Source organism: Protopterus annectens, chromosome 6.part0, assembly GCF_019279795.1.
Source record: "Protopterus annectens isolate FY-2018-M chromosome 6.part0, PAN1.0, whole genome shotgun sequence".
Lineage (NCBI taxonomy): Eukaryota > Metazoa > Chordata > Ceratodontiformes > Protopteridae > Protopterus > Protopterus annectens.
Genome location: NC_056737.1, coordinates 1,363,498,856 through 1,363,512,636, shown reverse-complemented (window position 1 = coordinate 1,363,512,636; position 13,781 = coordinate 1,363,498,856). Strand labels below are relative to the sequence as shown.

The following is a 13,781-nucleotide window of genomic DNA, read 5'->3' as shown; positions in this document are numbered from 1 at the left end:
CAAAAAGATCATTTGTTGAGAGGGGATTAAATGTGACTTGTTTGTGTTCACTGAAAATCCCAGTAGTAGGAGGAGACGCTGAACAAACTGCAGATGTTGAAGTAAAAGATCCTTGCTGTCCGCCTGGATAAGGCAGTCGTCCAAATAGGGGTAAATTTGAATCCCTTGGAGTCTGCAATAAGCCACTACTGGAGCCAGGCACTTGGTAAAGACTCTGGGCGCAGTAGATAAGCCAAAGGGCAGTGCAGAGAATTGAAAGTGTCTCGAGCCTGCCTTGAATCTGAGGTATTTTCTGCATTCCTGTCTGATGGGAATGTGTAAGTAGGCCTCCTTCAGGTCCAATGTTACCATCCAAGCATCCTGGGAGAGCATGGGAAGAAGTTGTTGCAGAGTAAGCATCTTGAATTTTGGAATTTCCAGAAAAGTATTTAATACTGAGAGGTCCAGAATAGGTCTCCATGCATTATGTTTTCTTGGGACCAGGAAAAGTCTTGAATAAAAACCCTTTCCCATCTCTGGGAGTGGAACAGGTTCTATGGCTCTCATGGCCAATAAAGCGTCCACCTGATTTAAGGCCTCTGCCCATTGATGTTTTGGCAGATCTGGCCAACCATAAGACCTTGGCAGAGTATGAAAGTGGAATTTGTAGCCTTTTAAAATCACATCTAAAACCCATTTGTCCTGGGTTATATTCGTCCAATTTTGGTAAAAAAGAGATAGTTTTCCTCCGAGAGGAGCTTCCAGGCAAGAAGGACCTGTAGCCCAACAGAGGGAGTCATTGGGTCTGCTTCCTTTGTGACTGGGGTCTGTCTTCTCCCCTTCTAGGTGAAGAAGCAGTCCACTGTCTGGACCTATAAGAGGCCTGTGTCTGTGCCCGGCTTCTAGACCGTCTATATCTTCCCCTTTGAGGCCTGTCAGAAGTGGGAAAAGACCAATTTTTGGAAGGCCAATTTCTAGAAAATCTAGGAGGCGGAACTTGTAAAAAATCTTTGACAGTTCTCATAGATTTTGCTTTTTCCTCCATCTTTTTAATGACCTCCTCAGCCTTAGATCCAATTAACACATCATGCTGAACAGGGGCATCTAACAGTTTCGCCTTAACCTGCTCAGGTAAATTCTGCTCTCGAAGCCAAGCATGTCTCCTTATAACAGTACCAGAGGCTGCGGCCCTGCAAGAAGCTTCCAAGGCATCAAAACCACAATATAAACTATGTTTGCTAACTTGTTCAGTTGCATGCAAAACATCCTGCAATTCCTTGTCCTCTGCACATGCAGGAAAGGTAGAAAGCCTTTGCTTTAAAACAGACAAAAGAAATTGCTGATACTTGAACATATGAAACTGGCAATTTAAAGCTCTAATAGAAAGAGTAGCAGAAATATAAACCTTTTTGCCCCATCTATCCAAGGCACGAGAATCCTTCTCAGAGGGAATATGATTTTTAGATGAAGCGGCCTTAGCAGCTTTAGAACCCTGAGAAATAGTTTCTGGATCTGCAGAAGTGTTCTTAAATAAGAATTGATGGGAGTCAGGGACTCTGTAAAATCTGTCAGGCTTAGAAGGAGCAGGTGGCAAGGAATCAGGATTCAGGTTAGCTTCAGAGAAAGCATCATCCACAATGTCAAGCACAGGAGGAATAGCCAAAGGTCTGTGTTGAGGAAGAAGGAGAAATTCTCTGAGTCTCTTCTTGGAAGCAGAATAATCCTGACCTTCCCAATGAAAATGCTCTCTCATCTCATGTAAAGTTTCCCCAAAAGAGAAATCTTCAGGGGGAGAAGCAGAGGGAATAGAGTCCTCTGCATCTGAATCCTCATAAGGAGGAAAAGAGTAATCCTGGTCAGAGGAAGAGACAGAAGACACTGAAGCCTGATCAGAAGAATCATAAGGTAAATCCTGTCTAGGCCTTTTTTCAGGAGGAGGGTGAGAACCCCTAATCATTGTAAGTAAATCCTCAGCCATCCGTAGTAATTGCTTCTGGGAGCTGAATCCGAAGCAGCTTGAGTAGAAACCCTTGGCTTTACAGGAGTTTTTGTCTTTGCCTTTGACTTTGTTGAAATAGTTATATGTGAAGGCCTGAAAACTCCCTCAGAAGCCGGTACCTGCACAGCGGTTCCTGACCCATCTGAAGGAGCGACGTCCGAAGGTCCTGCAGCAGATAAAATATTAGGCCTAGATGGTTCCCCATGGGAGTCCGTGTCGGCCATCGGTTCAGAAGTGGCGGACGACAGGGGCTGCAAAAGTGCCTCACTGACGACCGCCGAACCTGAAGCTGGCTCCGGCTGCGAAGAATCCTGTTTGGACCTCGGAGGCCGATCCTTGTCCTTGCGTTTCTTTTGAATTCCGGTTGTCGGTAAAGTATCCAACGACATCCTGTAATTAAATCGTCTACCAAAATAGTTCAAGGCCCAATCGTACCTACGTTTGATAGTGCGAGAATTAAACCTGGCACAGAACCGACAACAAGAAACGTCATGGTCAGGGCCTAAGCAAGGTAGACAGTAAGAGTGGAAATCTTTATGAGGTATTTGTTTCCCACACGATATACAATTATTAACTTTTTCTGACATCGGAGGAGCAAGAAAAAAGTTTCCCCAACGGGGTACTTAGCTTGAGAAGAGAAGTTGAAAACTTCGGACCGAAGTCAATCAAAGCACGTTGTTCTGAATACGCCAACCAACGACTTGCGAGCTGCTTTCCACCGCACGGCAAGAAAGACTGGAGAAGATGGCGTCGGCTGTCAGCTATGTACCTCTGCGTTCTGACGTCAGGGTACTTGCTGGTACAGCCGACGCCGGACCCAGACTTTGGAATTCTGGATGACCTCAGGCTGCCTGCCGGCAGGAACACCCTACACTTATGACTGCAACAGTGAAACACGAAGAACATCTGAGGAAACAGAAGCCTGATCAGAGGAATCATAATAAACATCCTGCCTTGGCCTTTTATCTGGAGGGGGATGTGAACCCCTAATCATAGTAAGTAAATCCTCCGCCATCTTGAGTAACTGTTTCTGTGACTTGGGAGCCGGTTCAGAAGAGGCCTGTGTTGTAGTCTTTGATTTAGGAGTCTTTGCCTTTGTCTTTGTCTTTGCCTTTACTAGAAGCTGAGTAGGCCTGAAAACCCCTTCGGAAGCCGGTACCTGCACAGCGGCTCCGGACCCATCCGAAGGAGCATTGTCCGAAGGTCCTGCAACATAAATATTTAAAGGCCTGGTTGGCTCCTCATGAGAGTCCGTTTCGGCCGTCGGTTCTGAAATGGCCGTTGACAGGGGCTGCAAAAGCACCTCACTGATGACGGCCGAACCTGAAGCTGGCTCCGCTTGTGCGCTATCATCAGATTTGGACCTCGGAGGCCTGTCTTTATCCTTGCGACGTTTGTGAACTCCGGTAGCCGGGACCGTATCCAATGACATTTTGTAGTTAAAGCGCCTACCAAAGTAATGAAAAGCAAAATCGTACCTTCGCTTAATTGTACGTTGATTGAATCTAGCACAAAACCGACAACTAGCTACGTCGTGGTCAGGGCCTAAGCAAGGAATACAGTAAGAATGAAAATCCTTATGAGGTATTTGCTTCCCACATGAAATACAATTATTAACTTTTTCTGACATCGGAGTGGAGCAAGAAAAAAGTTTCCCCAATGGGGTACTTAGCTTTGAGTGGAGAAGAAAATCTTCGGACTGAAGTATATCAGAAAAATTCGTCAGGAGTCAGCCGACCGGCACTTGCGAACTATCACCGCACGGCAAGAAAGACTGGAGAAGATGGCGTCAGCTGTCAACTTTGTACTCCTGGCGCTCTGATGTCAGGGAGCATGGTTGAACAGCAGACGCCGGACCCAGACTTTGGGATTCTGGCCGACCGAGGGCTGCCTGCCGGCAAGGGAGAACCCTACAGTCATGACTGCAACAGTGAAACACGATGAACATCTACACCAACATGGGACCTCAATTTTGTTCTGGAAAAACTAACGCTACCTCCCTTTGAACCAGCTTTCTCTGCAGATCTTCAGTTCCTATCATGGAAGACTGCCCTGCTGCTAGCAATAACTTCAGCTAGAACAGTCTCAGAGCTACAGGCACTAATGGCAATGGAACCTTTCCTCATCTTTCATCAAGACAGAGTTTCTCTACGAACTAATCCTTCCTTTATGCCTAAGGTGGTTTCCAGTGTGGCTTTAAATCAAACCATCCACTTACCCACCTTCTTCCCAAATCCACAGAACAAAGGTGTGAGACTCCTGCATTCCTTGGACATTCACAGGCAACTTCATTACTACTTGGACAAAACTAAGGCTTTCAGAAAATCTGACCAGCTCTTTGTATCCTATGCTACAGCTTCTCAAGGGAAAGCTATATCAAAGCAAACCATTTCCAAATGGATAGGTCATTGCATACGTTTTTGCTACACCCATCATGGAAAACCAGTTCCTGCTACCATTAGGCCCCACTCTGCCAGGGCAATAGCTACTTCTACAGCCTTTCCTCAGGGGGGTTCCAACCAAGGAGATTTTGGATGCTGCAACTTGGAGTTCAGTACACACCTTTACCAAACACCATCACTTACCACTTTACTCTAAGACCAGGGCAGGCCTTCTAGCCTCCTCTAACCCTCTATGATACCTCCACCCATCCTTAGCTTTGGGATGCAACCCAAGTGTGATGACTGCAGCAGGGTAACACGATGAACATAGTACAGTTTTGTACCTACCATAAATGTAGATGTTCGAGTGTACACCCTGCTACAGTCCAGGTTACCCTCCCTCCATCCCCTCTGACCTACTGGCTAAATCTCTTCAATACCTTCCTGATGTATTTGCTTATAGCTGAAGGGATTTTGTGTTTCTGCAAGTTTACTCAATTTGGTACTAATTACTGACCACCTTTTTGGGGGCACCTGACATCTGGGGCAAGAAAAACTGAAGAAAATGGCGTCGGTGGCATTATATATACCCCTGGCGCACTGACGTCAGGGAAGAAGCGACAGCAACCGACGCCGGACCAAGACTTTGGAATTCCAGCCGACTGCAGGACCGCCTGACGACAGGATAACCCAAGTGTGATGACAGCAGCAGGGTGTACACTCGAACATCTACATTTATGGTAGGTACAAAACTGTACTTTAGGTATTGTAAAATCTGAGGAATATTTGGTACAAAAGTGTCAATTGCTTGTGCCTGGTTCCAAGCACAGAATCTCTTCCATTTTTCTGCATATGATTTTCTGGTACTGGGCCTCCTGGCCTCCAAAATAACATCCATCACTGCTTTAGAGAGAGGTGTGTTCTGAATGGCTACATTATCCACCATGCTGCCAGATTTAGGGTCCTGAGTTGGCTGTGCAGGATCTGATTGTTTCGTTGGGTCAGTAAGTGAGGAATTAGAGGTAATGTCCAGGCTGGGCCTTGAGACAAGCTCTTTAGGACTGGGTACCAGTGCTGGTGGGGCCAGTCTGGGGCAATCAGAATAATTTTTGGCTTCTCTTGTCTGACCTTTAGGAGTACCTTGGGGAGGAGAGGCAGAGGAGGAAAGGCATATACTGTTAGGGGTTTCCAGCTGAATGATAGAGCATCCACTTTCCATGCTTGCTTGTGATAAGTCCTTGTGCAGAATCTCTGTAGTTGGCAGTTGTGAGGGGAGGCAAATAGATCCATGTCTGGGCATCCCCATTTCTTTGTTATCATGCTGAAGACTTGTGGATCCAGTTTCCACTTGTGGGGATCCGTGAGGTTTCTGCTTAGTTCATCTGCCAGAGTATTTATCCTTCCTGGCAGGAATTGTGCTTGCAGGTGTACTTGATAAGTCAATGCTGTGTCCCACAAAGTCATGGCTAGTCTGCAGAGGGGATAGGAATGTATGCCTCCCTGCTTGTTTATGTACCACATGACTGTAGTATTGTCCGTCTTTATCAGCAGTTGTCCTGGATGAAGCAGATCCTTGAAGTCTGTCAGGTCATTTTGAACAGCTAGCATCTCTTTTTAATTGATACGAAGATGCATTTGGCTTGCAGACCATGTGCCCTGAATACATTTTCCTGCCATGTGTGCCCCCCAGGCATAGTCTGATGCATCTGTTGTTAATGTCTGCCTGGCTGTGGGTGAAGTGAATGGCTGTCCCTTGTTGTGACAGGCCTGTGCCCACCATCGAAACTCCTGTTGCAGGCAGGGAATGAGGATAATTAATGTTTCCAGGCTGTGGCAATGTTGAGTCCAAACACTTTTTAGATACCACTGTAGTTTCCTCATATGCAGTCTTGCATATGGAATTAGCAGAATGCAGGATGCCATGAAGCCCAAAGCCTGCAGAATTTTTCTTGCAGATAACTGGGTCTTTGTTGCCAACATTTTGAAGTAAGAAGTCAGTTGCCTTTGTCTGGCGTGAGATAAGCCATCTGGGCAGTTGTATTTAAGCTTGCACCCAGGAATATTATCTCTTGAGAGGGTACTAGTTTTGATTTATTTTCGTTTACTGTGTACCCTAGGCGAATTAGTAATCTTTTTACAAACGCCAGATGCTTTAGAAGAATGTCCTTGTTCTCTGCTTGAATAAGGCAGTCGTCCAAGTAAGGATATATTTGAATTCCTCTGTCTGCAAAATGCAATTACTGGTGCTAGGCATTTTGTGAAGACCCTGGGCGCAGTAGATAAGCCAAAGGGCAGTGCAGAGAACTGGTAGTGCATTGAGCCAGCTATGAATCTGAGGTATCTTCTGCAAGATTGTCTGATTGGGACATGCAGGTATGCCTCTTTTAGGTCCAATGTTACAAGCCAAGCTTTCTTGCCCAGCATGTGCAGAAGCTACTTCAGAGTCCACATTTTGAATTTTGGAATGTCCAGAAATGTGTTTAGAATAGACAGGTCCAGTATTGGTCTCCAGGCTTTGTCCTTTCTGGGTACCAAGAAAAGTCTTGAGTAAAATCCTTGTCCCTGCTTTTGCTGCGGCACTCGCTGAATGGCCCTCATGTCCATGAGAGATGAAACTTGTTTCCGTGCCTCTGCCCATTGACTGTTTGGCAGGTCTGGCATACCTTTTGCCCTTGGCAGGGTGTGAAAGTGGAACCTGTAGCCCTGTGACACTATATCCAAGACCCATTTGTCCTGGGTGATCATGTGCCAATTTTGTGAAAAAAGTGCTAGTTTTCTCCCTAACGGGGCTGCCAAAAGATAAGTGCTTGGTGCTGGCAGAGGAAAGTCATTGGGACTGTTTCCTGTATGGCTGAGATTTGACTTCTCCGCTTTTGGAGGTAGAAGCACCCCATTGTTTAGACCTGTATGAGCCTTGGAACTGGGATTTGCCTCTGGGGCGTCTGTATCTGTCTCTTTGTGGCCTGTCTGACACTGGAAAGGACCAATTCTTTGAAGGCCAGTTCCTGCTAAATCTGGGTGGCTGTACCTGTAAGAAATTCTTAAATGTCTGCACAGACTTCGCTTTGTCCTCCATTTGCTTCAACACCTCTTCTGCCTTAACACCAAACAAAGTATCATGATGTAGTGGATCATCTAATAATTTTGCTTTAACATGATCAGGCAGATTCTGTTCCTTTAACCAAGCATGTTTCCTAATGACAGCACCCGTAACAGCGGCCCTGCAGGAGGCCTCCAGAGTCTCAAAACCACATTGCAAAGTATGCTTTCCCACTTGTTCAGCTGCATGCAATAAATCCTGCATTTCTTTGTTTTCTGCACATTCAGAATTTGTCAACATTTTTTGTTTAAGCAGTGACATTAAGTATTGCTGATATTTAAGCAAATGAAACTGACAATTTAAAGCTCTTACAGCCAAGGTAGCAGAAGTGTAAATCTTTTTCCCCCATCTGTCCAGTGCCCTTGAATCCCTATCAGAGTGGATAGGGTTTTTTGCAGTGGAAGCCTTGACCCCTTTTGGGACCCTGAGACATAGTTTCTGGGTCAGCAGCGGGGTTTTTATAAAGAAATTTATGGGAATCTGGAACCCTGTAGTATCTGTCTGGCTTAACAGGTGCTGGAGGTAAAGAGTCTGGAGACAGGCCGGACTCTGAAAATACATCATCTACAATGTCTAAAACAGGAGGTATAGCAAGAGGCCTGTGCTGAGGTAGTAAAAGGAAGTCTCTAAGCCTTTTCTGAGTAGTCTTGGCACTCCCAGTGGAAGTGCTCCCTCATGGTATGCAGGGTTTCATCAAAAGAATAATCCTCAGTAGGAGAGGCTGAAGGGATAGATTCTTCAGCATCAGAATCCTCATAGGGAAGAAGAGAGTATTCCTGTTCAGAAGAGGAATCAGTAGAAATGGAAACCTGACCTGAAGATTTATATTCGGTCTCTTGCCTAGGCCTCTTATCAGGAGGGGGATGGGAACCCCTAATCAAAGTAATTAGGTCTTCGGCCATTTTGAGCATCTGTATTTTAGGCATGGAAGCCTGTCCATGGGATTGCTGTACTTGTTTCTTTGTCTTTAGTGGAGCTTTAGTCTTTGCCTTTGAAGCTGAAGTCCGTTTTACATATAACTGAGTAGGCCTGAAAACACCTTCAGAAGCAGATGCCTGCTCAGCGGCTCCGGACCCATCTGAAGGGATATTTTCTGAGTGTCCAATACCTTAAGTTTCCTGTGGCCTAGTCAGCTCCACGTGGGAGTCGGACACGGCCTGTGGCTCTGACGTAGCGGGTGTCCGGGGCTGCGAAAGCACCTCACGGAGAACCGGCAAACCGGCGACTGGCTTAGAAGAAGCCTCGTCGTCAGTTCTGGACCTCGGATGCCTGTCCTTTTCCTTGCGTTTCTTGTGAATTGCAGTAGTCATATGGCTATCCGACATCGTATAATTAAATCTTTGGCCAAAGTAGTGAAATGCAAAATCGTGCCAACGCTTAATAGTGCGTTGGTTAAATCTAGCACAAAACCTACAATTAGCAATGTCGTGATCAGGGCCTAGGCAAGGAATACAATAAGAATGGAAGTCCTTATGAGGTATTTGCTTTCCACAAGAAATACAATTATTAACTTTTTCTGACATCAGTCTGGAGCAAGAAAAAAGCTTCCCCAATGGGGTACTTAGCTTTAAATGAAGATTTTGGATCTGAAATTCGAACACGAAAATCTCAGGAGTCGGCCGACCGGCACTTGTGAACTGCTTTTGCTTTGGGCACCGTGCGGCAAGAAAGACTGAAGAAAATGGCGTCAGCTGCATATTTTATACCCCTGGTGCACTGACGTCAGGGAAGAGGCGACAGCAACCAACGCCGTACCAAGACTTTGGAATTCAGGCTGATTGTGGGTAGCCTGCCAGCAGGATAACCCAAGTGTAATGACTGCAACAGTGAAACACTATGAACATCAACTAACACCAGAAGTAGGAGTGGCAGTAAACTGACATCAGAAGGATTCAGCATCTTTACAAACACCTACATAACCAATTTTCTGATGTTACTACATGTATTATGTAATCTGAGGAGTCAAATGCCTCAGTGCATTTTTTCTACCGTCTATACTTGTGCATATGCACCAACAGCCCAAATAAATTTAGTATTTCCTACCGTGATGTTACATTGGGGTAATGTGGGTGCATCCACATAATAATGGGGCACCTTTGCACATGGGCAGTGCTGCGTCCATTAAAGTTTATGCATGTAACAGACATTTGTCCTACACTGTCGCCACTAAGGTTAAGGTTTATTGTTTTTCTTCAGTGATATCACTGTATGGAAATCATTTTTACATGTGCTTCTCTCTCATCAAAATACAAGAACAGAATGCTCTTTAATGGTCAGAGGTGCTGTATGATGGTTTCTGCACCCCATGTCGTGGTGTAAAAGTAAGATTTAAAAGCACAACAAAATCAATTAAACAAGGCAAAATGTCTGGCGATCAGGAAGCAAATGTAGTTACCTTCAGCATGCATGTGAACCCCTGGTGTCATGTGAATAAATTCAGGTTTGTTGGTCACTCTAGATCCTGTAATAAATCCAAACACAAAGTCTGCATATTCCTCACCCATAGTCACCTACAAAAGATAAGATAATGTTAATAAAACTTTTTGCAATTGGAACCAAGTCACGGTGTATGCGCATGTCATTTAAAGATCAAGACATAATGCATGTCATTACAGTTCTCCAAGACGGTCTAAAAATACACACTTGGCGTAATAGTAACAAACTTACCTGTAATGTCAGCAAATGTAGAACTATGAGGTTTGGTAAAAAAAGAATTTATGATTACTAAATAAATGATCAAATCATAGAAGCACTATAGATCTAAGGACAACAGTAGAAAACAATTTCACAACTTTGACTAATGTGCATTTGCTAATGATAGGAAATCCTATTCTGAAGCGCCTCTAATTCTAATGAGTATGCCTAGTCTCTCCTGGGTCAGTAATGCAACACTTCGGACTTCAAAACCAAGCGACTACTGGATATACTGCTGTCTTTTGGCAGCTTTCAAACAATCCATACAAAAGAACTTGAAAAGATACAGTGACTTCTTATGAGGAAAACCAAAAGGCAGGAAAACAAATTATCCAGAAAGGCTTCAGGGATAGTCATTGTATTCTGTTTATGTGTTATTAGCATGTAACATTAGTCTGGACTGTAAGAAAACCTGTGTCTGAAATACACTGCTGTTGCAGCTAGCACCAGACAGGGGACTCTAGTACTAAAAATAAATACCACAGAAAAAAGTGGTAGGCAGATTCATACATTTATTTTTGCTTTATGCATTTATCTGGGTAAGCCCAATGGAAACAAGTGTCCCTTTTCTGGGGTGATCTGGGAGCACTGTCTGGTTAAGTGACTTGGTCAGAGTTACACAGCAGGTAAATGAAGGTGGAAGGAATCTAACCCTGTACCCTTTGGTTACAGAAGACAGCTACCTAATGATTCAGAGCATAAATGCTCTGTGCTGCCATTACATGGCACTTTCAAAGATTATGGATTTTGGAATAAACATCTTTATCTCAGAGAAGTAAGTCAATTATTAAGTCCCATAATCCTGACATGTACCATAGGAAGTTCACATTATCAACATGGAGTGACAGCAATCAAGCTTCTTGAAGGCCAACATGTCAAAAGCTTCACAATCAAATGCATAAAACTTATATCAACTGTTTAGTTGCAAACAATCTGTGTGCAAAATTTTAAGAGGTACGTATGAAACATTTGAAAACAAAAATACAGTACTGAATTCTGTATCAAGTCTGTTATTCTTTTCTATGGCAACCTTTTTAAATACTTTAAATCAAAAACAAAACGCCATTTTTGTCTCCAAGTCCTATTTCTCCAGTTCCATTTTCTACCACAACGGCAGAAGGGTACCCAGCTGAGGAAAAAACAAACTGATATTCCTTATCCCCCCCATCCACTTTAAAATAGTATAACACACGCTAGTGGTTTTGCCATAATGAGCACAGTTAAGACTGCATACATATCTCTTCTGCTGCTGGTTTTATTCAAAAGTAATCTTTTAGAGATTATAAACAACCTCTATAAACAATATGCCCACAAATCTAAATAAAGTGCAATCAGGTTATAAGAATCCCTAGGAATGAGTTGAGTCCAGATGCTAAAGAAAGTTTAAGGCTGGTCAGACACTACACACTAAGAGAAGTGTTTCGTGCATGAGGATTGCGCATATGCTGTAATATTTTATTTCTGAACTGTTCATTTGGACAAAAAAAAAAAAAAAAAAAAAACTTTCATTTCAATATCAAAATAAGTATCCTGTGGCTAGCATTACAGTATTCCATACTAGGATCATTGTAGTTACAAAATATACACAGTGAGAAATGTTTTCAAAAACTATACACATCAAGAATGTCTGGGTGCATCCATCTTCCTTGGCGAACTCTAGGGAGCTACTGTTTAACCAGTTTAACCAGTCTAGAGATGTATATGTCTTTAATGAAGACAGATACTCCTCCTCCCTCGTTTTTTTTTTTTACATTCTGTGTGTGGTCTGAATGTGTGGAAAGCACTGTAGCCCTGCATGGCTGGGGTTACTTTCTGAGGCCTTGAACCATGTCTCTGTGACTGCGCAGACATCAGCATCTTCCACAGTGAGAAGTGGTTCAAGTGAGTGCAGTTTCTGATTTAGACTCCTAGCATTAAGCAGCATAACCCAGAGTTTGTTTCTGGAGGATATTTTTATGTTGAGAACTTGTTCATATGACACTGCCTAAAAAAGGCAATATGGGGGGGGGGGCAAGTAGCTTTGCCACCAAACTAAAACCTAGAGGCGACAGGTGAAGACCATCTCTGGCAAAGCAGCATAGTATGTTGACCATATCATCCCAGGCTGTCAGATACTGGATCCCCCTGGACTGACACCAGAAGCTAAGCCAATTGTTGAAGTCAATCATTTTTTGTTTGTATTGTAGCATCATCCTGGGTGAAGGAAGAATGCTGCTTAGGGCTAGGGAGACATACTCGCCTGGGACACAATCTGAAAGGTCCATCATGTCTCGCTTCATATAGTCCAGTGAGGTACATCTCAAGTCATAAACTCCAACATGGACTATAACAGTCATAACAGTACTTATTGTTGACAGACTTTGCATGCATCCGTGACTTGATGGATCCTGGGACAAGACAGGCAGCTGACTGTGACCTTCTTGTCCACCCTAGTGAGGGGGACATCTGTGTGTCTTACTATGGAGTCGCCTATGATCAAGTCATTTGGTTTAGTTACGTTTTGCTTTAGGGGCTTATTGGGTGAGACACTGATACATGTGTTGTGTAGTGGGCACTATTGGGACCATATTGTGTGCAGAAGGTTTGCGCATGGGAGATTTTGCATACCTCCACATACATGGGTTTGTGTGTTGTGTGCTTGGTATATGTGGGACTTGGAGTGTAGATGTTGACAACCTGCTTAGTATTTGGTTTGTTGTTACATGAGAGAGAGCCAGCATTGATTCCTGATTCGTAATATAGATACGTCTCTCACATATTGGATTTGCATGTTTTAGGAGTAGTAGGTTGTCGGTATACATGAGGCAATTGCTACATTGCCTCAGGATGCCCATCTCAATCAGGCTGACTGACAAATGGTGGGAAACTGACTTACTATTATGTCAGGTGTATTCCGTAATAAGTGGTGGAGGGTGGGCTAGATGTTCTAGGTTCTGTTGTAGAACAAGTAAAATCAGCTATCTGTGGGAGGTTTAGGGGTAGAAACCTGCACCAGCACCTCAAAAAATGCAGCTGGGTTGCTCTTCGGGCAGCAGTATGCAACTGCATTGTGAGCTGAGAAACAAGGAAGCTTAGGAGGGTTCCCTATCAGTTATCTAGGGAAAATTTGAATTTTTAAGCATTTGTGACTATACATGGCAGTGCTAACCCCTGTTGCATGGTGCTCAGTTTTGCACAAACACGGTGTTTAAATATCAGCTAAGTAAAACAGTTTTCAAACAATCCAACAAATAGGAAAGCCCAAGACTGTGACTTGTTACAAGCCCAAACTCAGATGGGTCCTTGACTACACTCTTCTGCCACAATGGTGCAGGAGGGCCCTCTTAAGCTAACACAGCTGGCTTTAGTGCTCAGAAAATGCCACACAATCTAGATTCAGCAAGTCTGAATCTAGCCTATACTATAAATTGTTCAATACTGTAAATAGACAGTGCAGAAAACAGTCACAAACAATAAAAACAGTTTAAAGTAGGCACCAAAACAGTTGCAAACAGTTGTGCAAAGGTTATAAACATAATTTTTTTTTTCAGTAGAATTCACAAGACATTTTTGATTTTGTTCAGACTGACTTCAGATGTCTGGCTAAGGAGGCCAAAATATGAACAGTAATGCTCCTTGGTGATAAGGA

At 43.7% G+C, this 13,781-nt stretch overlaps 1 protein-coding gene across 1 annotated transcript in view; it reads right to left on the bottom strand.

Moving 5' to 3' along the window:
- The window catches only part of UMPS (uridine monophosphate synthetase), a 346,129-nt gene that overhangs the window by 74,660 nt on the left and 257,688 nt on the right, over nucleotides 1–13,781 (bottom strand). Inside the window, exon 5 of the mRNA XM_044074927.1 lies at nucleotides 9,855–9,969. Within this exon, the coding sequence (XP_043930862.1) occupies nucleotides 9,855–9,969 (115 nt within the window). The remainder of the gene's footprint in view (nucleotides 1–9,854; nucleotides 9,970–13,781) is intronic.